The sequence below is a fragment of the Pseudorca crassidens genome, chromosome 19, assembly GCF_039906515.1.
Source record: "Pseudorca crassidens isolate mPseCra1 chromosome 19, mPseCra1.hap1, whole genome shotgun sequence".
Classification (NCBI taxonomy): Eukaryota; Metazoa; Chordata; class Mammalia; order Artiodactyla; family Delphinidae; genus Pseudorca; species Pseudorca crassidens.
The window spans coordinates 12,388,933-12,415,052 of record NC_090314.1 but is presented as its reverse complement, the minus strand read 5'-3'; the positions used below and the strand labels follow the sequence as shown (position 1 = coordinate 12,415,052).

At 56.7% G+C, this 26,120-nt stretch overlaps 3 protein-coding genes and 1 long non-coding RNA gene across 16 annotated transcripts in view; 2 read left to right on the top strand and 2 right to left on the bottom strand.

Moving 5' to 3' along the window:
• Nucleotides 1-1,714: 1,714 nt before the first annotated feature.
• On the top strand, nt 1,715-14,407 carry CHRNE (cholinergic receptor nicotinic epsilon subunit). Of its 2 annotated transcripts, XM_067716947.1 has the most exons (14): nt 1,715-4,393; nt 5,325-5,397; nt 6,122-6,180; nt 10,151-10,293; nt 10,413-10,457; nt 10,575-10,684; nt 10,814-10,969; nt 11,272-11,372; nt 11,752-11,952; nt 12,030-12,144; nt 13,416-13,530; nt 13,629-13,815; nt 13,905-14,011; nt 14,129-14,407. In XM_067716947.1, the coding sequence occupies exons 2-14, from the start codon at nt 5,360-5,362 to the stop codon at nt 14,276-14,278; spliced, it is 1,527 nt and encodes a 508-aa protein (XP_067573048.1). In that variant the 5' UTR covers nt 1,715-4,393; nt 5,325-5,359; the 3' UTR covers nt 14,279-14,407. The 2 variants fall into 2 exon arrangements, with proteins under 2 accessions (XP_067573048.1, XP_067573050.1); XM_067716949.1 differs by lacking the exons at nt 1,715-4,393; nt 5,325-5,397; nt 6,122-6,180 and adding exons at nt 9,378-9,392; nt 9,776-9,885.
• C19H17orf107 (chromosome 19 C17orf107 homolog) lies at nt 12,302-13,223 on the bottom strand. Its single transcript, XM_067716003.1, is given in 4 exon segments — nt 12,302-12,400; nt 12,487-12,732; nt 12,832-13,029; nt 13,158-13,223. Coding segments are annotated over 4 exon segments (609 nt in total).
• A 551-nt stretch (nt 14,408-14,958) lies between the features above and the next one.
• MINK1 (misshapen like kinase 1) overlaps nt 14,959-26,120 on the bottom strand; it is a 48,164-nt gene continuing 37,002 nt past the window's right edge. The window contains exons 10-34 of one of the 12 annotated variants that reach the window (XM_067716879.1): nt 25,896-26,071; nt 25,361-25,430; nt 24,789-24,999; nt 22,947-23,063; nt 22,392-22,478; nt 21,997-22,185; nt 21,628-21,801; nt 21,057-21,317; nt 20,526-20,611; nt 20,258-20,368; nt 19,999-20,111; nt 19,757-19,842; nt 19,504-19,527; nt 19,235-19,398; nt 18,740-18,842; nt 18,519-18,656; nt 18,219-18,327; nt 17,724-17,891; nt 17,474-17,617; nt 17,136-17,270; nt 16,870-16,970; nt 16,638-16,787; nt 16,394-16,553; nt 16,165-16,304; nt 14,959-15,805 (exon numbers count right to left, since the gene is read on the bottom strand). In XM_067716879.1, the coding sequence (XP_067572980.1) occupies nt 15,722-15,805; nt 16,165-16,304; nt 16,394-16,553; nt 16,638-16,787; nt 16,870-16,970; nt 17,136-17,270; nt 17,474-17,617; nt 17,724-17,891; nt 18,219-18,327; nt 18,519-18,656; nt 18,740-18,842; nt 19,235-19,398; nt 19,504-19,527; nt 19,757-19,842; nt 19,999-20,111; nt 20,258-20,368; nt 20,526-20,611; nt 21,057-21,317; nt 21,628-21,801; nt 21,997-22,185; nt 22,392-22,478; nt 22,947-23,063; nt 24,789-24,999; nt 25,361-25,430; nt 25,896-26,071 (3,301 nt within the window). In that variant the 3' untranslated portion in view covers nt 14,959-15,721. Of the gene's footprint in view, nt 15,806-16,164; nt 16,305-16,393; nt 16,554-16,637; nt 16,788-16,869; nt 16,971-17,135; nt 17,271-17,473; nt 17,618-17,723; nt 17,892-18,218; nt 18,328-18,518; nt 18,657-18,739; nt 18,846-19,234; nt 19,399-19,503; nt 19,528-19,756; nt 19,843-19,998; nt 20,112-20,257; nt 20,369-20,525; nt 20,612-21,056; nt 21,318-21,627; nt 21,802-21,996; nt 22,186-22,391; nt 22,479-22,946; nt 23,064-24,788; nt 25,000-25,360; nt 25,431-25,895; nt 26,072-26,120 lie in introns of all 12 variants that reach the window. The other 11 variants (XM_067716881.1, XM_067716878.1, XM_067716880.1 and 8 more) reach the window with 11 other exon arrangements.
• LOC137212883 (uncharacterized) lies at nt 23,685-25,928 on the top strand. The gene is made up of 3 exons (XR_010937680.1): nt 23,685-24,383; nt 25,229-25,322; nt 25,437-25,928. It is a non-coding gene; the product is annotated as an uncharacterized lncRNA (long non-coding RNA).

The window sequence follows — 26,120 nt, the reverse complement described above, 5'->3', positions numbered from 1 at the left end:
ATACAAGCCAATCTCTACAATACGCTGAGTGAGAAAAAGCTACAAAATAGTAAACATACTCTGATGCTTCTTGTATATGTGAAATAAATAAGTAAACATGTATGTATGTATATATACATACATATATTCACACACATATGCTTGACTTTGGTCTTGGAGAATTTGATTTACAGGAAGCTATTAACCTTTGGGAAGAGGAAAGTTTTTGATTTTCACTGCTTCTTTCTGGACTCTTGCATTTTTCTAGCGTTGGCATGTATTGCTTTTTTATTGTCAGAGAGGTTTTTCCTGGGCATTTTTGTTTTCTTTTATACCTGTTTTGCTTTCTTTTTTTAATAAATTTTAAAAATATTTATTTATTTATTTAATTGGTTGCGCTGGGTCCTAGTTGTGGCACACGGGCTATTTGTTGCTGCGTGCGGGATCTTCGTTGTGGAATGCAGGGTCTTTTTAGTTGTGGCATGCAGAATCTGTAGGCATGTGGGACCCAGTTCCCTGACCAGGGATTGAACCCGGGCCCCCTGCATTGGGAGCGTGGAGTCTTTACCGCTGCACCACCGGGGAAGTCCCTCAGTTTATTTTTCTTAAATCTTAATATTTTTAAGCCAAGAAAAGTGGGATTTACTGGAAAGATACTGAGGTACCTCATTCAATCAAAGGAATCGTTGGGCAACCAGCCTGCAGGAGGAGACAAGCACACCTGGGCCTCAGGAATTTCTGGAACCAGGGGCTGGGATGCTGGAGGCCCTTTCTTGTCTCTACTCGTCTTTGAGTATCAGCCACATTCTCTCTTACTCCACGTAAAATGCAAGGAATGAACGTGGCTGCCTCACGCATCTGAACTTCACATCTTGGATCTCCTACAGCAGGGAGAGACTGACTTCCTGAGTTCCTGTTTAACGAAATTCCCAGGAAGGACTTTCTTTAGTCTGGCTGGGGTCAGGTGTCCTGGCCTGGACCCATGACTCGGGCCAGGCGGGGGAGGTGTCTCTAAGTACATGGCAGTTCCTCTGGGGTCACATTGTTTGAGAAGAACACTTCTCAGTAGAAGGGAGGGTGCTGGGAAGATTACACATTCATTTATTTTTACTCATTCATCCAGTAAACGTTTATGGAGCCTGTTATGTCCTGGGCTCTGTGCTATGTGCCGTGAACACAGGAACCCAGCAAAGTCTCAGCGATCCAAGAGCTTAGGTCCCAGTGAGGGAGACGGCCTAGAAGTCACTGCCCTGTCCTGGCTCAGCCAGACCCACTCTCCCTGTTCATGAAAGAAAGAGGAGCCCCTCTGTTGCCTGTGGTGGGGCCTCAGCAGGCCAGCTTGGGGACGTTTCCCCTGTGAGGTGCTGATGGCTAAGGAACCCAGCCGGCAGGCCTGGCAGCTGGGGGCAGCGCAGCTGTTCCGAGTTACCCGCCAAGAGCCAGGAGGTGAAGGAAGTGGCTTCCTGTTGAGCTGAGATCTTTGGCTCCAGCTTGGAAGTCAAGGCGTCCCCAGAAACAGAAGTGCCGGGCAGCCCACCGAGGTTCTGTGGAATTTTCATTATAACGCACAGAACCCGGGCCTAGATCAGGTGCTTGACTCCACCAGTGTCGGCGTCTCAGGCCCTCAGGCAATGGTCATCCTGAGCAAACACGGGAAAGATGCTGGCTCAGCTCTGGGCCCAGCACCGGCAGGAAGGGACAACTGTGGGGTGGGGGAGGGGCAGGGGATAGGTCAGAGCCCCTTCTGGAGACTCCCCAGATTTTCTGATGTGCTGACTCTGCAAGAAATGCCCACAGGAGTCACTGGTCTGAGCAAGACCTCCACCCACGAGTTACAGACCTGGCCGAGGACTGCAGCAAAGCGCTCTCCTGTAGAGCGTGATAGATGCCTGGGGCCAGCGACCCAGGCTGCGGTACCTGGGTTTGGGCATCAGGGACGAGGATTTCTACTCACTGTACCTCCACCCCAGACTACTCTGACATGCAGGTTGTTGGTCCAAGTGTGGTTTTCTCCCATTATCGTATCTTATATGATGTGATGTGTGTGTGTGTGTGTGTGTGTGTGTGATGTATCGTTTATACATGATGTAGTGATGGTGATTAAACTGAGGATTTAGCCCGTAGTTTGGGGAATGGACAGAAATCACACCTGGAGGAAACTGTATGTAAATCTGACGACACTGGACTCGGAGGTTGAGAGCTTTTCTGAAGGGCCCCTGCCACCATCACTTTTGGCAGCAAGATATCACGTATCATTCCTGCCGGGAAGGATATAGTGCATCTTCAGTTGCGGCAGTGAGAATGGAATCATGACAGGGTGTTTTGGGAGCTAAACGTGTAGGAGGCGGGCTGGGTTGGTAAGGGATGGAAGGCACTGGTCCAGTGGCCACATACATCACCCTCGGTAAACGGGGTGTCTTAGGCCCACCCCAGCACCTTTCCATGCCTGCACCCGAAGCCTCATGGCGTTGGGCAGCAAAGGCTGAATTGGCTGCACCTGAAGAGAAAAGCCGAGGTCAATTTGTGGCCAAAACCTTAGATGAAATGATGCAGAAGCCACGAGAAAGCGGAGACTACACAGTAGAAAGAGGATATACAAAGTAGAGAGAAAAGGCAGGTGTGAGAGGAGCCCAGAGCAGACAGAGCAGAGGCAGGACTGGTGGGTCCCCAGGGCTGCCTTGGTCTCTGATGTTGGTCCATGTTGTCCCAGTCCATGTGGAAACCTACAGGAAACCTAGCTGGTGGATCGGACTCTTGCAATGCAAAGAAGCTAAGTGACACAGGACCCTACCTACAGCCTCCGTGGTTTCTGCTTTTCACCCTGTGAGGTCTCTCCCTCCTCCTTGGGGACATGGCTTATTCATCTGTTTAATCAGAGCATCTGGCCCTGTGCAGGGAACGTTGTAGGTGCCTATTAATGTTTAAATACATATCTGTACTTATCACAACAAGCCTTGGCCCAGCCCTCACCGAGAGGCTGTGGAATAAGCAGCAGCACAGATTTTAGATTCAGTACCCGTATCAGCCATGTGCAGGGAGGTGAGCTGGGCCAAGGAGATTCTTTCTGGGCGTCTGAAGTGGAAAACAAGTAATGAAAAGGCAGTTAACAGTGGGAGCCAAGGCTTCAAGGACATGTGGCGAAATGGACAAGCTGTGTGGACATTCAGTGTTCTTGCTTGTAACAGGGGGGTGGTTATGAAGGAGCTCAGAAGTAGAAGAAGGAGATCCCAGAATGGTGGACCTGAAAGTGTTTTGCGACCTGTGAAACGAACACAGGTATCCGTGATCAGTAAAGCTGATTACAGGGAGCTCTCCGGTGGTATAGTGGTTAGGATTCCAGGCTTTCACTGCCGTTGGCGAACTGAGATCTCACAAGCCGCGAGGCATGGCCAGAAAAAGAAAAAAAGAAAGAAAGGAAGAAAAAAAAGCTGATTATAATTCTCATGCATTTTTTTGTTTTTGTTTCTTGTTTTTGTTTTTTCAGTGTAAATATCAGGATAATCTCTATGCTTTCTTTTTTTTTTAAATTTTTATCAGAGTATAGTTGATTTACAATGTTGTTAGTTTCAGGTGTACGGCAAAGTGAATCAGTTATACCTATACATGTATCCACTCTTTTTAAGATTCTTTTCCCATATAGGTCATTACAGAGTACTGAGTAGAGTTCCCTGCGCTATACAGTAGGTGCTTATTAGTAAGTCTCATGCATTGTTGCCAATCTACTTGTGTGACTGTAATAGGGAGAAGAAACTTTGTATTCTCTTACAAGTTAGTCACTAAAGGAATGTTGCCTATAAGCTTAAATTATACATAATGGCCCATCTCTGGGAACCCTGCCTCCCCAGGTAATGAGCATGAAGCTAAAATACCTTTGTTTAAATCATACATAATGGTCCATCTCTGGGAACCCTGCCTCCCAGGTAATGAGCATGAAGCTAAAATACCTTTGTTTCGCTAACAAGGAAACTTCCTGACCAGGCCCACCTGTGAATAGCTGCCGCAAGGAATAAATCCCTTCTGGAGTCTGACCAGAACCAGGATTTTATCCCCTCCTCTTAGTATAAAAGAAGCCTGAATTCTAACTCGGGGAAGATGGTTTAGTGGGACGCTGGTCCGCCATCTTCTCAGTCTGCCAGCTTTCTGAATAAAGTCACGATTCCCTGCCCCAGCAACTTGTTACTCGATCTGTTGGCCTGTCGTATGGCAAGCAGTATAAGCCAGCCAGGGCTCTTGCTGCCCGTGGCCAGCCAGCTCTGCTTGGGGAATTTTTGGGTAAGGCCCTAGCAGCTGCTAGGACCGCTTGTCCTGAGGATGTTCCTTTTAAAGTTCCCGGAAGCTGCACTGGCTGTCCCAGCTCTTGGCAGTTGGAACAAAGGAATCAACATCTGGGAGCCAATGGGCTCCATACTGTAGGGTAAGTCACTCCAGTGTGTAAAGCTGGAAACTTTATTTCCTCTCTGTTTGGGGATTTTTTTCTCTAGAATAAGCTAATTTGTTTTGTATTTGAGTGGGGTGCCATGTTGGAAAGAGGATGAGAGGAAATAGTTGGTGGACTTTTACCCGATTTGTGAACTGGTTCGTTTCTTTGGATGTGCTGGTTTGTGTGTGCTGGGTGTTTTTGTTTTTGGGGGTTTCTGTTGTTGTTGTTGTTGTTGTTTTTGGCTGCGCTGGATCTTAGTTGCCCCATGCAGGTTCCCCGACCAGGGATTGAACCCGGGCCCCCTGCACTGGGAGTGCAGAGTCTTAACCACTGGACCACCAGGGAAGTCCCTGCGCTGTTTTGTATTTATGTCTTTAAAAAATGGGGGGCTTCCCTGGTGGCGCAGTGGTTGAGAGTCCGCCTGCCGATGCAGGGGACACGGGTTCGTGCCCCGGTCCGGGAAGATCCCACATGCCGCGGAGCGGCTGGGCCCGTGAGTCATGGCGGCTGAGCCTGCGCGTGTGGAGCCTGTGCTCTGCAACGAGAGGCTGCGATAGTGAGAGGCCCGCGCACCGCGATGAAGAGTGGCCCCCGCTTGCCACAACTAGAGAAAGCCCACGCACAGCAACGAAGACCCAACACAGTCAAAAATAAATAAATAGGGCTTCCCTGGTGGCGCAGTGGTTGAGAGTCCGCCTGCCGATGTAGGGGACGCGGGTTCGTGCCCCGGTCCGGGAAGATCCCACATTGCCGCGGAGCGGCTGGGCCCGTGAGCCATGGCTGCTGAGCCTGCGCATCCGGAGCCTGTGCTCCGCAACGGGAGAGGCCACAACAGTGAGAGGCCCACATACCGCAAAATAAATAAATAAAGGAGTTACTTTAAATACAAATTAAAAAAAGAAATTGGGTCATTTTTTGATGACAGTGGTGCTGCTTTAATCCGAGTGTGACGATGCATCCATGGCTTTACCCCAGCTAACTTTACAGACAAGTGTGTGGTAAGTAATACTATGTGTGGTCCTATTCACCTTGCAGTCAGCTGAAGTTCAGGCCCTGGTTCTCTCCAGGTTTTAAGGAAGACTCGGTCCCAGGTCAAAACGGATGTAAGGCTACGTTAGTTGGGTAGGCAGACCTGCTGGAGGCAAACTCATGAACAGCGGTTAGTATAGTGCCCAAAGTTTTAATATATTTGGCAATTGCTGGGTCTTTTAGAGCATTTGCAGATTCTCCTGTCTGGGCAGACACCTTGAATGGCCTACTGTACAGCATTTCAAAGGGGCTTAATTTAAGCCTGCTTCTGGGAGCCACTCTGATCCCAGAGTTGCAGGGCAACTGGCAAGGCCTTATCCCGAGTTAAGTTAGTCTCTCGACGTATTTTAGCCATGCTCCTTTTTAATGTATTGTTCATTTCCTTGGTTTTTCCTATTAGTTGTGGTCTCCAGGATAAATATATTTTCCAATTAATTTGTAATGCCTTAATCCAAGTTGGGAGATTATTTCCTTAAGGAGGGCTTTAAACACTCCTGAGGCTTTTTCTGTCCAGGTGGGCTATGCTTCCACCCATCGTGACAAAGTGTCCACTCATACTAGCAGGTTATCTGAAATTTCCTGCAGCTCGAGGATTTGAGTGAAGTCTGTTTGCCAGGTTCCTCTGTGCGGAGTCCCCATCTGGGGAGGTCTGAAACCCCACGCTTTGGCCCTTCTTTGTCCTTTTCTACACAGGAGATCTTGCCCCAAAAGATGGACTGGATACTCTGGCATCTATAAGAAACTATTTCGGGGTAAGGTTCCCTACCTGGCATTCTAAAGGTTGTAAGAATGAGCAATTTTGTGCCTCTCCAAGGACTCCTGTGACTGGGATGGATTGAGATGTTTTCTGTGCCACCTTGGTGTTTACCAGAGTATGTTGCACCTGTAACAAAGTTAATCAGCTCATTCCCCACTGTCAATTTTACCTGGTGCTCCTGTGGGGAAATTGGAATTGGGCACCTCAAGTCCAAGGGAGCCCCCCCGCCGGGCCTCTTTGTTCATCAGGGTGTTCCTCTCTTTCTACCATCTGAGAGCCTCCTGACTTTTATTGGTTTCCTTCCTATTTAGCCTATGGCAACCTTTTTTTCCAGTACCTTTCCTCCTTACAATAAGTGCATTTGTCCCTTTCCCAATGGTGGCTGACCTCTCTTTGGGTCACTCACCTTCTGGCGAGTGCCACTGACAGAAAAATGGCGTTGTCTTTTGCATCTTCTTTCTTCTGTTGTTCTCTGTTGCTGAACCCTTTAAAAGCAAGATCTACCAACGGAGAAGGGTTTGTTCCAAATTTACCATCTAACTTTCGTAATTTTGTTATGTCTGGGGCGCTTTGCCCAATGAAGATCAAATTTACCATTCCAGTATTTTCAGGGGCCTCAGGATCTGCATCAGTGTAACATCTGTAGGCCTGATAAATCTTCATTTGGTTTTTGCTGAATTTCGTTCAAAATCTTGCTTGGATTCCCCTTTTCAAAGCCTTGCCAAGATGCACTCATGGTAGTGCTCTGATAAGGGCATTCCTCTCTCATCAGGGTCCAGTGGGCTTCAGGTGTACCTCGTGGGTCTGTTAGGTGGAGTTGCTTCCCTGGCCTGATTAACGACCATTCTCCTTTCATACAGCGGGTCCTCCCTGTGAACAAGTCTGAGGGGGGAGAAAGGACTCTGCATCTGTAGAAGCCCAGTCTGCTGGCCGTTTGCATTCAGGCCCCTATGGGATAACAGCATAAGGGAAATTGCCCTGCCCCAGGAGTGCCTCCTGGCCCCAATTGGGTCGCATCTTAGATCGTGATACCACACCAGGTCCCTGTGCCCCAGGAACTAACAGGATTTTTTTAATATATAAATTTATTTATTTTATTTTTGGCTGCGTTGGGTCTTCGTTGCTGCGTGCGGTCTTTCTCTAGTTGCAGAGAGCGGGGGCAACTCTTCGTTGTGGTGCGCGGGCTTGTCATTGTGGTGGCTTCTCTTGTTGTGAAGCACGGGCTTCAGTAGTTGTGGCGCACGGGCTTAGTTACTCTGCGGCATGTGGGATCTTCCCGGACCAGGGCTCGAACCCGTGTACCCTGCATTGGCAGGCGGATTCTTAACCACTGCACTACCAGGGAAGCCCCATTCCCCCTTTTTTTTTTTTTTTTTTTTTGTGGTACAGGCAGATTCTGAACCACTGCGCCACCAAGGAAGCCCATGACCCAATTTCTGAGACGCCTAGAGAGTAATGGGTTTGTGAACCCTTAGATGACTTAAGGTTGCTCTTTATAATCTTAATACTTTAAAAAATTTCATTGTAGCTGAAGAAGGGTCAACCTATTTGTTTAATTTTGTCCAAATAGCACAGGAATTTAGTGTAATTCTGGCACCAAGTTAATTAATAGATAAGTATTGGGAACTGGAACCAATACCCCAAATTAAATTGCAAATTAGACAACAAAGGGCTAAGGGGTTTCATCAGGTTCAAACAGTTGTAGATAAAAAAGGAAAGGGAATTGTACAACTGACTAAAGATTTTAAGGAGTCCCTGTCCAAGGCTGATCAGTTCCATCCCATAATCACCTCTTTGTCACCCGTGTCCAGCAGGTAGTAGAGCGGTCTTTGTCCTTTTTCCCACAGGATTGTGGAATGGATCATTGACAGTAGGGAAGAACCTTTGTGTTCTATTACATTAATTACTAAAGGAATGTTGCCTATAAGCTTAAAGCATACATAATGGCCCATCTCTGGGAACCCTGCCTCCCAGGTAATGAGCATTAAGCTAAAATACCTTTGTTTAGCTCACGGGAAACATCCTGACAGGGTCCACATATAAGTGGCTGCAGGAAGGAAGAAATTTTTTGTTTTCTTGGCTGTGTGTTGGGTCTTCGTTGCTGCACACGGGCTTTCCCCAGTTGCAGCGAGTGGGGACTACTCTTCGTTGCGGTGCACGGGCCTCTCACGGCGGTGGCTTCTCTTGTTGCGGAGCACGGGCTCCAGGTGCATGGGCTTCAGCAGTTGTGACCCACAGGCTTAGCTGCTCCGCGGCATGTTGGATCTTCCCCGACCAGAGCTTGAACCCGTGTGCCCTGCATTGGCAGGTGGACTCCCAACCACTGCACCACCAGGGAAGTCCAGGGGGGAGGAAATTAACATATCCCCTCCAGAGTCTGGCAGGAACCAGGACTACCTCCTCACCTTTTAGCATAAAAGAAGCCTGAATTCTGACTCAGGGAAGATAGTTCATTGAGACACTAGTCCACCATCTTTTTGGTCTACTGGCTTTCCAAATAAAGTTGCTATTCCTTGCCCCAACAATTTGTCACTTGATTTATTGGCCTGTCATGAGGTGAGCAGGAGGCGCTTGGACTCAGTAACGTGACCTTGGACCTGACCTGGAGTCCTCTTTCATACATTCTGGACGAAGGTAACTGCTTTGCTGGATCGGTGTGAGGAAGCAGTGTGTAAGGCAGAAAAAGTGCTTCCTACCCCGTAAGGAAACATGGGGAGTTTCTTAAATAAAGCAGATTCCTGGCACCCTATCTCTGCCATCTTACTAAATTGGGATTCTTTGGGGATGGAGCCTAGGAAACTGAATTTTAAATAAGCATTTCCAGTGACTGACTAGGGTGGTCCAAGGAGACTTAGGAAAGACTGAAAGGGGTGTGTGTGTGTGTGTGTTTGGGGTGGGGAAGACAGTACTTTCATATGTGGCCACAAGGTGGCAGCAGAGAGATGAGAAACTGATGTCTCCGGTGAGTGCTCCGCCCCCCGCCCCCCGCCCCTGACCGGCTGAGAGTGGGCAGACATGGGGATGGGTTGCAGGAGAAGGTGGGCCCTGTACTGTGGCACCCTCTCCTTTGCCAGGTGGAGTTTGTTACTGCAGACTAACTCCCTGTGACCACCTGTCTCATTACCAGATTTTATGGACGCTCTGCTTTTGCCAAACTCTGCCGGCAGAAACTGCATTAGCGTGACCTTGGCTGGGCTGTGGGTGGTGGTGAGTATGGGCGGCAAGCGATGTCACCTGCACAGGGCAGCTGACTCAAAGGACACCAGTGCATTACTGGAAAGCAGGGCCCTCCACCCCCACTGCCAGGCTTGTGGTTCCAGGTGTTTCTTAAAAGACCTGTCCACCTGCATCAGGCCTGTTTCAGTCATGAGGGGATTGGGTCTGTGGCTGGGGAGCTGGCCGAAGCCCAGGCAAAGGCTGCTGGGATGGGGTGAGGGCAGGGAACTCAGGATGGGGCAGCTGCCTCTGGAAGAAGCCAGGATGTCCCTGGCTGCCGCCGTAGGGGTAGTAAGAGGATTAGGTGTCAGTCCCTAACCCAGCCCGGAACTAACACCCTCCTCCACTAACAGCCCCTTCCCCCGCACTCACAGCACCCTGGCCTGCCCCCGTCGGAGCTTGCCAAACTCAGAATAACCCCGGGGACCAGACCGTGGGATGGCAGGGACTCTGCTCAGTGCCCTGCTCCTCTTGCAGCTGCTCGGTATGGACCAGGGTCGGGGGAAGTGGTCGGACACACACACAGGATACTGACGTAAAGGGACAGGACAAAGACAGACTGAGATGTAGACGGAGACACGATATTTGGTCCCCAGGCACATCACTGGTTTGGGAGACACACGGAAAAATACACAGCCTCAGACAGAGACAGACAGACAGAAGCAGAGCCATGCAGATCCAGAGACAGAGAGGAGAGGCTCCTTAGCCTCTCCGTTTCCAGTGACCCCACTGCTTGGCCCCACCCCCAGGCAGAGGTGAAGGGAAGAACGAGGAGCTGCGTCTTTACCACCACCTCTTCGACAACTATGACCCAGGACGCCGACCAGTGCAGAAGCCTGAGGACACTGTCACCATCACCCTCAAAGTCACCCTGACCAACCTCATCTCACTGGTAAGATACCCCCACCGTCACCCCAAGCGCCATCTCTGAGCCTAAAGTCCCACTTCTGGTCCCAACCGCTGAGCTCTATCCTAAAGCTGGCTTCCATCATCCTAATCTCCCATCCGCAGAATGAGAAAGAGGAGACCCTCACCACCAGCGTCTGGATTGGAATCGTGAGTGGAGTGTGGGGAACAGTGTGAGGTCTTGTCCAGGGGACCCTTTTCTCCCAAACTCCTCTTGGGTACCAAGGCACACGTCCTTCCGTCCCCCTCCCCTTCCCCCACCCTTAGGACTGGCATGATTACCGACTCAACTACAGCAAGGGCGATTTTGGGGGCATAGAAACCCTGCGGGTCCCTTCAGAACTCGTATGGCTGCCAGAGATTGTGCTGGAAAACAAGTGAGGACGGGGCCAGACTGGAGGGAAGCCGAGGCCCGGGGGGCTGGGCTGGACCTGGTTGGGGCAGGTTGCTTGGAGGGAGAGGGGGCCACAGATCTGCGCAAACCCTTGGTTTCCCGGAGCCCACAGTATCGACGGCCAGTTCGGTGTGGCCTATGAAGCCAACGTGCTGGTCTCGGAGGGCGGCTACGTGAGCTGGCTGCCCCCGGCCATCTACCGAAGTATCTGCGCCGTGGAGGTCACCTACTTCCCTTTCGACTGGCAGAACTGCTCTCTTGTTTTCCGGTGGGAAGCGGCCCGGACCTTTGTGGAATTACGGGGGCAGGGGGTGGGGCCAGGTGTGGGCGGGGGGGGGGGGAACTTCTAATCCGGGGCGGGGCTTTGTGCTGGAGGTGGAGCTAGACATTCGAATGGGGTAAGGCCGCCCTAGCGGGTTAGAAGTAAGTGTAGAAACCCAGGTGTGGGGGCGAGGCCTGGGTTGACGGGTGGAGCTTAATTCCCCTGCCAGATCCTTCTAGGGCGGGGCCTGAGGCTGAGGCCCGAGTCCCAGCCTCTGTGGTGGGGGGGTCATGGCCCCGGCTCCGCAGCTCGCAGACGTACAATGCAGAAGAGGTGGAGCTCGTCTTTGCTGTGGACGACGATGGCGACACCATCAGCAACATAGATATCGACACTGAGGCCTATACTGGTGAGGCCCCCTCCTGCTCCAAAAAACTCGCTTCTAGACGGGTCCAGAGAGGGGACTTGCAGAGTGGGGCTGCCCCAAACCATCGATGCTGGGATTGACTTGGCAACCCTGCTTTAACTTGACCCTTTCCTGAAATCATTCTTGATCGTCGGACTAGTCCAGCTTGCTCGCTTGTGGTGGTTCCCTAATCTCTCTGGGAATGCCCCTTTCTGACCAGCCCAAACAATCCAGACCACTTGCCCCACCCACCCTTGTCCAGACGGTTTGCATCCTCTCCTCGCCTGGAGTTGCAGGCCCCCCGCGGTCAGATGAGGGGACGGAGAGCAGAGCAGCGCGCCCCACCTCCGAGAGCCAGCTGACCGCGCCTCCCGTCCCGCAGAGAACGGGGAGTGGGCCATCGACTTCTGCCCCGGGGTGATCCGCCGCCACGACGGTGGCTCTAATGATGGTCCAGGGGACACTGAAGTCATCTACACGCTCATCATTCGCCGGAAGCCGCTCTTCTACGTTATTAACATCATCGTGCCTTGCGTGCTCATCTCGGGCCTAGTACTGCTCGCCTATTTCCTGCCGGCACAGGGTATGTAGTCGCCCAGACCCCAAACCCGGGCTCCCTCCTGGGGGGCGGGGCCTGCTCTCACCAGGTACTCCCTCCAGCCGGCGGCCAGAAATGCACCGTCTCCATCAACGTCCTGCTCGCCCAGACCGTCTTCTTGTTCCTAATTGCCCAGAAAATCCCAGAGACATCTCTGAGCGTGCCGCTGCTGGGCAGGTGGGCGCAGGGTGGATCCCGGTGGTGCCTACGTGGGGCGTGGCCAGTGTGAAGGGCGGAGCCAGATGAGCATGGGGTGGAGCCAAGGGGCTCGTTGGGAGGGCCCAAACCTAATTACTCTGGGAGAAGCCTCAGCTGCCTCATCCCCGCCTGGGCTTTATTTAGATGCGGGGTGGGGCTGGGATGGTGGTGGCTTTTCCGGTCCCCCGTCCTCCGTAATGCTGCTGGACGCCACCTGGAGGTCTCCGGAGTATCTCTGTTGGGGGCGGGCCGGCTTAGTGCCCACCCAGCCCCGCCGCCCCTGGCCCCTGGCCCCCACCTCTCCCCTCATCTTGAACTCACCGGTTCCCCGGGGGTGCCGAGGCCCAGCTGGCGTCGCCACTGTTGCAGGAATTAGGCGGATCCCTGCAGACCTCGTCCACAGAGGCATAGCCGCGCCGCCTGGAGCAGAAGCCGGGCGCTCGCGCCTGCCGCAGACCCCGCTTGCCGAGCCCCCTGCCCCGCGGCCTGGGCTACCCGGGCCAGGGCTCCACTTGGATCCCCGGCGTCTAGTCGCCGCACCTCCTGCTGCACCCACAGGGCTGAGATCTGCAGCGGGGGTGCAAGAGTTGGCGGGGGTGCAGAGGTCCCTGCTCCTGCCGCTCGATCCCCCTTCCCCGCCCCTCCTCAGCACCCCCGGCACCCCACCTCTAACGAGGTGACCCCGAAGTTCACTACGGTGGCTGCGGCTTCTCTTAGCACCAGCTCCAGGGTGGGCTTCGGGGCGGGCGGCTTCTCTGGCTCTCGCGGCTCCAGGGACTTCGGCTCTCCGAACCGCTGCTCCAGATATTCATGGGCCGCGGCCACAAGTTCCAGGGAAGATAGAAGTGGGGGCTGGAGGGCCGCCTGGAAAAGCACAGGGACTGTGGGGTCATCAGGTCAGAGGTCAGAGGTAATGGGACGCTGGAAACCTTCCCAGAGCGTTTCAAGGTGCCACCCTTGGGGGTGGAGGGTGGGTATCGGCGTAGGCGCACCTCCGTGGAGCTGTGGAAGTGGCAGACCCACAGCAGGGTTTCCAGGGAGCTGGGGGTATCCTTCATGGTTGCCACCGGCGGTGCGAGGGGGGAGAAGGGCGGGGGGGACGCGTCTGGCCCCGCAGAGGAGCAGCAGCTAAGGGGCGTAACTCCACTCCTTGCGGAGAGGTGCGTTTGTGAGGTTAGAGGACTAGTGGCCCCCTCTGTGGCTCAGGGTAAGTGGGGAAGCTGCGACGTCACGAACTCCGGGCTCCTCAGGTACCTCATTTTCGTCATGGTGGTTGCCACGCTCATTGTCATGAATTGCGTCATCGTGCTCAACGTGTCTTGTCGGACGCCCACCACTCACGCCATGTCCCCGCGGCTGCGCCACGTAAGCACCGGGTGGAGGGGGCTCCGGGCGGGAGGCGGGGCTTCGAGCTAACCTCCCGGCCGCACCCCCCCACCGGCCGCCCACCCACCCAACCCCAGGTCTTACTGGAGCTGTTGCCCCAACTCCTGGGCTCGGGCGCACCCCCCGAGGTCTCCCGGGCCGCCTCGCCCCCAAGGCGGGCGTCGTCCTTGGGCCTACTGCTCCGCGCGGAGGAGCTGATACTGAAAAAGCCGCGGAGCGAGCTCATGTTTGAGGGGCAGAGGCACCGGCACAGGACCTGGACTGGTGAGCAGTGGTCCGAGAGGGCCAATGGGGGCACCTGCAGCGGGAGAGGCTCCTAATCACCCCCCACCCCCCGGGGTCGCTCCCACCAGCTGCCCTCTGCCAGAGCCTGGGCGCCGCCGCCCCCGAGATCCGCTGCTGTGTGGATGCCGTGAACTTCGTGGCCGAGAGCACGCGAGACCAGGAGGCCACCGGCGAGGTGGGGCAGGAGCCGGAGAGGCTGGGTGGGGAGCTGCTGGGGGCCTCCGCTCTCCCTGACTCGTGCACCAGGCTCCTGCTGCTTTTAGGGACTCAGCTTTGCCCGCCCCTTCCCCAGGAGGTGTCCGACTGGGTGCGCATGGGGAAGGCCCTCGACAACATCTGCTTCTGGGCCGCTCTGGTGCTCTTCCTTGTTGGCTCCAGCCTCATCTTCCTCGGGGCCTACTTCAACCAAGTGCCCGAACTGCCCTACCCGCCCTGTATGTAGCTGTGAGCCTGCAGCCACGGTGACAAACGTTCCCACCCATCTCCAGGAGGAAATCTGGAAAACAAGTTGCTCCCGCTGCTTTATTACGATCCTTTCGTACTGCCAATGATAAATCTGTATTCAGCCTCGCGAGAGTCGTATGTGCGCACGTACGTAGCTCTGGCCACCGGGCAGACAGCAGCCGGAGTTGGCAGATGGTTCAGGAAGGCTCTTGCATGTCAGCCCTCCGGAAGGCAAGAACCATCCTCAATTCATTCTTCCCGACCTCCCAGTTTTTCTTGGGTCCCAGCTCCATGTGACCCTCTAGCCCTGTGAGCCTCTAAGAGATCTTTATCCATTTGTTGCCAAACAGGAGCGACCCCGCCCCATGCAGGACTTGCATATAGAGAGGCTCGAGCCAGGCGCCTTCATGGCCTGGCCAGGCTGGAGTGGGTGGAAACCAAATGGCCCCTGTGCAGGGCCCCACAGGTTTAAGCCTGAGGATGCCCTCGCCCTCCCTCAGTTGTTTCCTCTAGGTTTCCTCGGCCCAGCAGTGCCCATCCACCCCCTCTCCACCAAGGCTCACTGACTGCAGATTCCACACCACCGTGCCCCCTTCATCCCAGCAATGCTGGTGGGCCCTGGCTAGTACCTGGGATGCTGAGAGAAAACAGAATAACGTAAGGCCTGAAATGGTGGGAGCTGGTTGAATGGTCTTTATTAACAAACGGAGATCTCCAAGGCCACTACATTGGGGAGTGGTGGGGGCAGGGAGGGGCCGGGGCTACTCGCTGCTCACACTATATACAGATGCAAGCAAGGGGGTATGGAGGGTGAGCGCTCCCTGCTCCCTCCCTCCACCAGGGAAGGGCAGAGGCTACAAGAGACAGGGGTTGGAAAGGGGTAAATGTTTTGGCTGGCGGGGTCCCCCCTCCATTCCCTGGGGTTTGGGGGGAGGGGAATCATTAAAGTGCTTTCAGAAAATGAGGAAATGGTCCCTGCCCCTGGAGTGGCTGGTGACCCCCCTAAAACCTAGGGCCCAGTGACCCCCCCCAGGGTCTGGTACATTCAAGGGGGGAGCCGGCTCCCCTGACGTGCAAATAAAGGGGCCCAGGGCCCTGCCGAGTCAGCAGCAGTGGGGTATGGGGTCCAAGCCCCAAGCACTCTCCTCTTAAGTGGAGAAGGGGGGGTGGGGCTAGGCCCACTCAATTCCTGGTAAGGGGAAGCTGTGCCTCTCCCCAGAAGTTGGGACAGGCACAGTTTTGGGGAGAGAACATGTTGGGGAAGAGGATGGTCACGTGATCACAAAAGCATCAGGGGTCAGAGGTCACGTTCCCAGCAGGCTCCAGTGAATCAAACCAGTAAAAGCAAAGCCCAGGGAGGGAAAAGAAGGGCAGCCCGGGAAGTCTGGGTGTGGGGGGGGGGAGAGCTGGTCCACGCGGGACAGCCCCGTCCAGGGCCCCGTCACCAGTTCATGATGCAGTTACGATTCAGGGTCATGAAGTAAACTTGGCTGCTGCCCCCGGAGCGGACTGAGGCAAAAAACACCTGGGTGGAGTAGGAACAGAAGTCATCAGGGATGCGGGGGGTGGGGGGGGGAGCGTCTCAGTTAACCAGGAGAAGGGGAGAGAGAGACTGCAGAGCGGAGTCCCTCAGAGTGCCCCCCAGCCCCTCCGAAAGGCGGAGACACTCGGGGAAGTGGGCAGCAGGCCGACCTCCCGGATGAAGGAATCTGGAGAGTTCTCAGAGAGGGAAGACGAGGGAAGGGCAAGCTGTGACCACACAGTGCGCTCCCTGGAGGCTTCCTTCCAGGAAGACCCAGAACCACCCCTCCCCCAGCTCTGCCCAGGGACCCAGGTCCTGGGGGCCCACCCAGTGCAGGAGCCCGGGCCCCTTGTCATTCCCACCTTGTCATTCCGCTCACACAGGAACTTGAGCCTCTGGGCTCGTTTGTGCATGAAGACCCCGTCTAGGTGGCCCGTCTCCACGGAGCGGATCTCAATGGCTTTCTCACCCCAGCCCATGATCTGGTTGGAGCAGATATAGGCTGGGGGAGAAGGGAGTGGAGGGGCAGTGAGTGGGCTGCAGCCCAGCTCGGTCGGGGACACAGGCTTGGAGGGCGGGCACCTCACTCACCCACAGAGGTGGGCATCTCTCCCCACTGCAGCACCACGTCCTTAATGATCCGCCCATACGTGTTGACATAGACGCCCTCATCCTCGTAGCACAGCAGCATCTCCATGCCATCCGTGTTGGGGAGGAAGATGATGGCGTGGGGCGTGATCTGGCTCTGGATCTGGGAGGAGAAGGTGGGCTGGAGGCCCCAAGTCTGGGGCACAGACTGGTGGCCCCAGTCTGTCCGCAGCCCTGCCAAGCTTACGTGCACAGGGATGTAGATGTCATAGCTGTTCCCCGAGTCGACATCCACAGCATGGAAGCCGGCGCTGGAGCCATAGATGACCTTGAGCCTCTGTCCCTCCTCTACCGTCAGGTCCACCAGCAAAGGGCGGTGTGGGAGGTCAGCAAAGGACTATGGAAGACAGAAGAGCTTAGGGGACGCGGGTGGAGGAGCCAGACCTCGAAACAGTGTTGGGGGCTGAGGCTGGGGTTACCTTGAAAGCCATGAATTTGTGGTAAGGTTTGGGGGCCCAAGCATACACCTCCACAGAGTTCTTCAGGGCGATGACCAGGAATTTGATGCGTTCATATTTCACTGCGGGCAGGAAGGAAGAGGGATGCAGCCCCTCCCACAGGTCTGTCTGTACCCCCAGCTGTGTGCCCCCCATCTCTGGCTACAAGGCTTTCTTAGCCAAGGCCCCTGTTTCTTTCTCTTCTCATAAACAAAGGTGCCCCGGCCACTGTGTCGTGACCTCCTCACCAACACGGTAGTGCCCGCAGCCCTCCATGTCCCCCACAGTGGTCCAGCCCTGCTTCTTCTCCACTTCTGGGTCATTGTGCAGGATCTTGTTCCGGAGCCAGGACAAATAATATACCCGCAGTTTGTTCCTTTTCCCTGAGGGACAGACACACACACCCCTCTCATCGGAGGTCCAGCTTCTGCCTCCCCGCCGTCCTTCGGGTGCGAACCACGAGGGGTGAGAAAGTGCGGCCCCACCTTCCAGCTCCTGGACCAAGGCTGCCCTCCTCCCAGACTGAAGGTGGTGACGGAGGGCCCAGGGGCTGAGCCCTCCTCCCGGCCCTGCCCTCCACACACACCTGAGATGGTGATGAGCAAGTTGAGTCCCTCCAGCACATCCATTTGCTGGAAGCGTCGCCGCCCGATGAGTCCATACACCTTGCCCTGCCCACTTCGGTCCAGCAACATCAGCCCGTTCTCCGTGCCCACCAGCAGGTTGACCCCTGCAATAGGAGCCCTTGGGCAGATCAGAGGCAGAGCCAGGCCCTCGCCTGACCAGGAGCATGGGGGCACACCAGGCCCCTCCTTTCCTTCCCAGTCCTGGCTTACCCCAAAGGGCCGCACAGAGGATCTCGGAATTGAAGCGCTTCTTGTACTTCCGAATCTCGGGGGTTTCACTGTGGGCCCGGGTGTTGGTGGGGTTCACGTTGACCACAGAGCCTTTCCTCACGTCATACTGCAGCTGATCGAGCCGACTGCCCTCTCCACCCACCAGGGCTGCCAGAAGGATGAGAGGAACGGGCAGTAGGCTGCAGCCCTCTCACCCCGTCTCTCTTTACGCCACACCCCAGGATACTCAGAATGAAAGGGAAAGACTGGAGAACGGAGGAGGCACCTGGAGGAGTTTAAACAGGGCCAAAAGGACTGGCAAAGTCCTCGTTCTGTCATGCGAGTCCCTGAGCCACCACTGAGCATTTTTTCTCTTGGGTCAAGGGGGCGCCTTGGTGCCAGGGCAGGTTCAGGCCACAGGGGAGGCCGTGACCGCTTTGTGAAGCCCAGTCATCAGAGGCCCACCCACGGCCATCTCCAGATCTCTCGTCTCACCTGTGATGGGGATGGTGTCCCCACTGCCTCCAGGCTGGTAGATCCCCAGGTCCACAAACATCGTGAACGAGCTCTTGCCAGGGGCCTTTACCAGCCCACGAGACTGGTACTGCGGGGTGGGGGCGGCAGTGAGGCAGACACACCAGACCCCAGCCCTTGCCCTCCCCCTCCTGTTGTAACCTGGCCAACCAGCTCCCCGGGGCTCCACCCTGCTGACCACAGCGCCCCCAGCACCCCTGGGTCTCCTGCCCACGGCCAGTGATCTCTTCTCGCCCTGTGGAGCCACCTTCACTGACTTACATCACTGCCTCCATCCTTCAAGGGGGGGCTTTGACCTTTGCTGCTCTCGGTGGGCGAGTGGCTGGGCTGGACCACATCTGGCAGGTTCGTGTAACCGTTGCTATCAGCATGCAGCAGGCTTCGCTCCTCTTCAGGGGTCTAAAGGAACAGAGAGAAGGGGGCCAGTGCTGGGGCCAAGGAGGTGCACGGCAGGCTGGGGAAGAACGGGGGGGCCCACTCACGCGCTGGACCACCATGGTGCCACCCCCATAGGGGGTCTGGGTCCCGGCTATCTCCTCCACGTCATGGACCACCATGGTGCTGACACTGTCTGTGTCTCCATCGCTGCTGTGGGAGAGAGGAAGGTCAGGAGGCCCTCCAGGCCCTGCCTGCCACCCAAGTGCCACCCGAATGCCACAGGGAGCAGACGAGAGCCGGAGGACTAGCACCTTCAGTGTCTGTTGGAACACGACGCACTCAGCCCTCACCCGGCAGCCCTTGCCCCCTGCCCAGCACTCGGGGAGGGCTGGCCGCACAGAGGCACCTGAAGAGGCCCCCCCGACTGACAGGACAGTGAGAGAGAGCTGGGGACACCAGCCCCCAGCCCTGTACCCCATTCTCTAGGGAAGGGGAGGAAGAACTGACCAGCAGTGATAGCCGGGGACCCTCCTCTGGGAAAAGGGAACCAGCTTCCCTCAAGCTGGCTGCAACTCCCCCGCCCCCAGGATGCCCCATACCGGCCCCCAGGGGTATCTCTGCTCCCCTCCGACGGTTCGCCGTTGCTCTCCTCCTCGTCGTCCTCGCTGCTCTCCACCTCCTCGCTGGACGACGAGTAGTCCATGGCCTTCTTGGGAGGCCGGGGGGCCTCGTCCAGGGTCCGCTCTTTCAGCAACACAAAATCCTGCAGGGGAGGAGCTGCGTGAGAGGAGAGGCGGTGGTACGAAGGAGGCCACAGAAGGGCAGGGTAACAGGAGGGGCTCCCGCCAGCAGGCCCCTGCTCACTAACCTCACCAATGGCTCGCTTATAGCTCTGGGAGGGGCCGTGGGGGAAAAAGGGCAGCCAGGAAGAGGCAGGAGAGAGGTTAAGAAAGGTTAGTAACTGAGAAGCACCCCCCTGTTAGCCCAAAGACCCTCCCGTCACAGATTAATGAAGGCCCTGACCCTGGAACCCAGCTCCCTGGGGCTCAAGAGGCTCCACATCGGCCCCAAAGCCCCAAACCGGGAGAAGGCAGGGCCGGAGGTGCCACCCGATGACTTACTGCAGGCCGGCCTGGCCGCGAGCGGTGGTCATCGGGCTTGGCTTTGCTCCCAGGGGAGAGCACGGGGGAGCTGTCCAGTTTGGAGGCTAGAGGTGGCGGGGTGGGGGAAGGGAGGTCACTGACACCTGCACAGGGGGTGGCCTCAAGCCCAGCCCGCTCCCCACCCCACCCCCACCCAGTCGGGAGCAGCCGAAGGCAGGGTCCACCCTGATGGAGGCTGCCCGTGAGGCCCGTGCACGTACCTCCCACCCGGTTCCGCTCCAGTGAGCCAGCCTGGGGGAGGTGCCCGTGAGAGGCGGGGAGGACACTGTCCGAGCGCTCCCAGCCAGGGTCGCTCCTCCTGAGGTCAGGGTTACTGTGGGAGGGGCAGAGGCAGGGTCAGGGAGACGGGGTGTCTCTGCCTGGGGAGGCTGAGCTGCACCGCAGAGGGAACCATCACCAGGAGGAAGCAGGTGGCAGAAGTGGGGGTGGGAGTGAGTAGTGGGGGGACAACTCCATTACCTACAAGCGTTGGGCGGGCCAGGGGGCTGAGCAGGGGGCCCTGGAGGCTTGGGGTTGCCCCGCTCTGCCCGCCTTTGCAGATAGATTTGCCAGGCGGAGTTGCTGCGAGGTCTGTGGAGGGAGCACAGGGGTGCCGGGGGCGGGGGCAGGGAGGGGGCTGAGGTGACTGGGTCGGGGCTTGCCCACCCCTAGGCGGGTAACCTGGCAAACTCCCCTCTGCCCCCCACGCCACTCCCTGGGCTGCCGCCTGCCCGCACCCAGGGGTTACCTGGCACGGACAGCCTGGGCTGGCCGGGACCCTCCAGCCCCACTGGTGTTAAGGGCAGTGGCGATAGATGAGGTCCTCTGAGGCACCTGAGGAGAGAAGAAAGGAGTCAGTGCTCTGTGCTGGGTGCCTGGCGGACACTTGTCCTCATGGAGACACTGGAAGGGGCCCTCCCCACATTTACGGAGAAGCAGACTGAGGTCGGGGAAGCTAATGAATTTGTCTAAGGTCACGAAGCTGAGAAACAGCAGAGCTGGGATCTGACCCAGAAAGTCTGGCCCCTGGCGCTCCCCAGACACCCTGGGCACTCTTCCACTCCCATATGCACCACGGAATCACCGGGACACACTCGGGTGGCAGCCCGCCCACCAGACATCAGGGTAACGCCTGCAGGACGCGCCGTGCTAGACGCCTCGCCCTTCTGTTCCCTTCCAACCCCGAACCCGTGTCTACCTCGCCTGCCGCCCGCTCCCCCTCCGTTCCCCTCCCGTACTATTTCTCTGCCCTTGTGCGGCTCAGCAGGGCTGTCCTTACCTTGGGAGGGGCCTCATTATCAGGCCGGACCCAGGCTGGGGGGTTCGGGCTGGGGCCAGGCCCTTCGGAAGTGGGGTCTGAGTTCTGGCGGACGACGCCTCCTCGGGCACTAGGCGTGGCAGTGGGTGCGGGCACGGCGGGGTCGGGGTCGTGTGAGGCTGGGAAGGCAGCCAGGTTTCGGGTGGGCTGGTCCTGCAGGGACTGGGATCGGGGTACAGGCGCTGCATATGGCTTCAGTGGGACCCGGTGTGCCACCAGGCTCTGCGGGGAGAGACCAGGGAGGGTGGGCTGCCTGCTCTGTGGCACGTCCCCACCTGGGAGCTGGGGCTTGGGCTGGGAGGAAGGGGCAAATCAAGCCTCTGGCTTCCAATTATCCATTGAAAGGAGCTCCTAGAGCCCAAGAACAGGTAAGACACAGAAACAGACGTGTGCAGCCGCCTGTCTCTGCCCACGTATCCTGAGGTCTGTGATCCCTGGCTAAGGGCGTGTGCATGTGTGTACACGAGATGTAGCTGTGCTGCGTGAGGCCCCCTGCGTCTGCGTGTTAAGACAGGAACAGGGAGAGACTCACCTTGTGTGGTCCCTCCTGGGGCTCCACCGGCCTCTGCATAGGAGGAGTTTGGGAAAGGGGTCCTGGGGGCCCAGGGGAGGCCTGGGGGACGGGGGGCTCAGGCCCTGTGCTGCCTGGCTTGGTCTTGGCCAAGGGAGAGTTCTGCTGCTTGTTCATCCTCGTTCTCTCTTCTACCTGTGATGCAAGAGGATGCCAAGCAAGACAACTTTTGTCCTGTTCTCAAAATCGAGGTCCAGACCTCTCCAGCCCTCCACCTGCGCTGCGTGCCCCTTTCCCCTTCCCAGCGCCCGCCTGTGCGGAAGGACCATGCTTGCAGCTATCAGGCCCCAGGCGGATGGAGTCTCAGGCGGCAAAGGGGGCAATGAGTACCTCTCGGGCCCAGGCCGGTTTGTCAGCAGGGTTAATGCCCCGACCGTAATGATACAGGGGCTTCCTGTCCCCGGGCAGGATCTGCTGCTGTTGCTGCTGCAGGGACTTGAGGTAGGCGTGCTCCTGCTGCAGCTGCCTCTGCAGGCGCTCCGACTGCCGCTGCTCCTCCAGCTGCTTCCTCTTGTATTCCTGGGCCCAAGGGTAGGGAGAGAGGGCTCAGCAGGGTGTGGCCCCGGAAGCTAGAGCACGCATGCCCTTCCTTTTCTCCAACTGCCTAGAGAGGCGATGTCTTCCCTCGATGCTGGGGTGAATCCCTTCCCCTGAAGGGTTCCCATCCCATTCCAGCAGAGACACTGAATACGCATCTTCCCAGAGGAAGCTGGGGACCCCGTTACCAGCAGTAGGGCCTGTTCCTGGAGCAGCTGTTGCTGAAGGATCTCGAGCTGTCGCTGCTCCTCCTCTAGCCTGTGACGGATATACTCCTGGGGGGGCGGGGTGGGGGGCAAAGGGCAGGGAAAGAGGGAGAGGCAGAGGGGGGCGGCGGCGGCAGCGGAGGAGTGGGCGGACAGGGTCAGTGGGGTGAGGATGAGGAGGCGGTAGAGTAATAGAGAGGCCGGGTTGGGGGTGGGATGAGCCCCGCAGAGAGCAGGGAATGAGGAGGAAGCCGGGGTGCAGGCCCCACGAGGGAAGGTGCAGGGGCCAGGGGGCAGGGGTGGGGCAAAGAGATGGGAATGAAGGCACAGAGACAGGAGGAGGGCAGGGAGCCAGGGTGGGGGGTTGAAGGGTGGGAGAGAACAGAGAGAAAGAGTGAAGCTGGAAAAGATAGGAGGAATCTCGGGGTAGGGGGAGAAGGGGAAGGGGGCTGGGGAGCAGGGGAGGCAGGCAGCGGGAGCGGGGGCGGGGGGAGGGTGTCCGGTGTGCGCTGGGGGCGTGCGCTGGGCGCGCTGTACCTGCTCCCGCTCAGCCTGCCGCCTCTCCTCCTCCCGCCGCAGGGCCTGCATGTCCTCGCGCCGCCGCTGCTGCTCCTTCTCCTGCAGCTTCCGCTGCTCCCGCTCCCGCCGCTGTTGCTGTGGGGGTAGAGCCGTGTGGCCTTAAGGGCTGCACCAGACACGGGGACAGCACAGCCCCAGAAGGCGGACCCACCCCGGCCCACTTCTGGAAAGCGGATCCCTACTGGACAGTGCGGGCTGGTCTCCATCTCACTGGGGATGGAGGTGAGAGAGGGTGGCTTCAACTTGTTTCTACAAACCTATCTACCCTCACGTAAGCGCCCACGGGGGGCTTGCCTTGCGAGAAACTTCTGTCTAAGGTGGCTGTGAGCTTCAGACTACAGCCGCTGAGAGGTCGCCTACTGCCCTTGGGCGGGCCGAACTGCATAAAACTGTCTGCTATCCACTCCTCCACCAAACAAACAGAACCTAAAGTCAACAACAACCTCCCCGCCCCCCAGCCCCACTCCTGGCCTCTCAAATCTCGGCCCAAAAGCCCAAAGGGAGTGGGCCGTAGTGCTAGCCCTCAGCCACCAGAGGGCACCAGGGGCCCATGCACAGAGAAGCAACTTCGGGACCTGGCCGGCAACCTTAAGTGAATGTGACCTGGGCTGCATCACTACTAGCCCAGGTCACATTCACTTAATAACTTTCACAATCTTTCTGCTTAAAAAAAAAAAGAAAGAAAGAAATAAAGGGAAGGAAAGGGAAAGAAAGAAAGAAAGAGCACAAGCCCTAAGGATCCAGCAGGCCTGCTTCAGGAAACACCTTGGTAGACACAATTTTTGGTTACTCTGCTACCTGAATACAGTATTTATTAAGAAGAATTTTTACTAGGTTTTCCTGCAAATCATTCTTTTGTTCAACAAAGATAGGGGCCCACTTTGGGGAGTAGTACATGGGCAGTGCGGCTGCTTCCATCTATCTCCTATTGCTTAGAGAACTTTTAAATTAAGTTCAGCTCTCCATGAACTCTGGAATCATGTAATTGTTTCAACAAAAAACCCATCATTTAAGGCAAAATTTTAACCAATCTATACACCTCTTCTTCCCCCACCATGACCCCTCCAAAATAAATACATTTAAATATATATGCATCAGATACAAAGTATTTATTTTTTAAGTTGGTGATTTAAAAAACTGCCCGTATTTAAAAATGAGATTCTCAAAAATAAATAAATAAGATTCCCTATAAATTAAAATGAATTTCTCCCACCCACCTCCAATGAGTGCGATTGACAAGCCTGTACAGAGCAAATGTAAGCCCAAACAACCAAAGGTAAAAGGAGGGTCTTTAGAAGGATCTTCTTCATGTTCAAAGGGAGCAGCTGCTGGAGAGACCGATGCCCAGGGCACTGAAGTGTTAGTACACAGACCCCCAGCTCCCCGGGACTGAAGGTAAAGGAGCAGACAAACCCGGACTGGAGGTTTACGTGCAGAAACAAGGAGCGGGGACAGTGTGGCTTTTCAGAAAAATCTCTGCTCTGAAGGGACGCTGATGGCACAACCACCTACGTAGGGCTGGCGGGTACGCCTAACAGAGGACAGAGCCCTCCTATACAAACCTGAGAGCAAGAGGCTGGGAAGGCCCCACTCACGCCCTCTTTTCCCTGCTGTCCTAGGGGGACCAGGGGTAGGACCAGTAACCTGGTCAGGAGGCCCTTCCGGGAGGACCCCGCCCCCTCAACACCCTCCGCCCCTCAAGTGCCCCGCCCCCTCAACACCCTCCGCCCCTCAAGTGCCCCGCCCCCTCAACACCCTCCGCCCCTCGAGTGCCCCGCCCCCTCAACGCCCCCACCCCACCTCCTCAACCCGCCGCCGCTCTTCCTTCTGCTCCTCTATGCGTCGCTGCCGCTGGTGCAGCAGGTGCTTGATGTGCGCCTCTGGGTCTCGCTGTTGCTGCTGCTGCAGCTGCTGCTGCTGCTTTAAAGCCTCAGAGTTGCTCTTGTTCTCCTGCTGGAGCCGGAGGAATTCCCGGCGGAGGGTCGACTCCCCCGGCACATTCATGATGGAGCTGGGTCAGGACCGCACACGGAGGATCGGGGTCAGAACCCACCCTCATCCCTGGGAGCCCTAAATGGGCGCTTCACCCGACCAGGCCAGATGGTCTGCCTCTGGCCACTCCCGGGGGACCTGCCCTCCCTCTGCCCCCTTTCAGGCCCTGATTCCTTTAACATCCCAGCCTGCAGCCCTGAATCCCCCTCGCACACCTCTTGCTCATTCGTTCGTTCCATTCCATCTAGCACCCAGGGATTCCATCTTATGGGTCTACCTGTCTGTGCCCACCACCCCCAGACTGAGTCCCCAAGCCAAGGACCACTGTTGCCCCTGCAGACGGTAAGCGATGGTCCCCAACCTCCGCCTGCCAAGCCCACCTTGGCTCTCCTTCCTCTCCATGGCTGTCGTCTTCCTCTTCGCTGCCACTGTACTCATATTCTGTCTCCTCTGCAGGGGGGGAGATCACTGCTGTTTCTTCACCCAGTGCCCCAGACCCCACCCTGGGCTAGGGAAACCTTAGATGGGGATAACCAATAAGGTCTGTCTGGATGGCCACGCTCCTGGGTCCCCACCCGCCTCCTTGGAGTAACGGGGTGATGGTGGGTCGCAGGTTTGGGCCTGGACACAGATGCGGGATTAGACCCCACCGTGGGCGGGATGTGGTGGGAGGTGTACACGCACTCACACATGCACGTGCTCAACATGAGCCCTCATGTGGAAGGCGGACTTAAATCAGGTGGTGACAGAGGAAACAGCCCTCTGGGGTTGGAAGTTTGGGAAAGGAGATCTCTTTGGACAGGGAGAGCTGGGGCTGGAAGGGGGCCTGAAAGGGAGCCAGGAGGAGCCAGGGCTGGTGAAGAGGAGCAGGGGCTGTGTGTGTCCCAGACCCGCCACCTCCCTCTGCCCACTGACCTTTCTCGCCTCGTTTCTTCCGGGATCGGTCGATGTGGTCCTTGAGCTGGATGCGGACCTGCCGCTCGGTGGGCTGGTCGCGAATGAACGGGAACTTGAGCAGCTGCTCCGTCGGTGGGCGGCTCAGGTAAGTCTTGATGAGACACGTGTCAATGAAGTCGATGAACTTCTTAGACCTGGAAACGATGGTGGCTCACACTGGGAGGGCCCCCTCGGAAGGGGGGT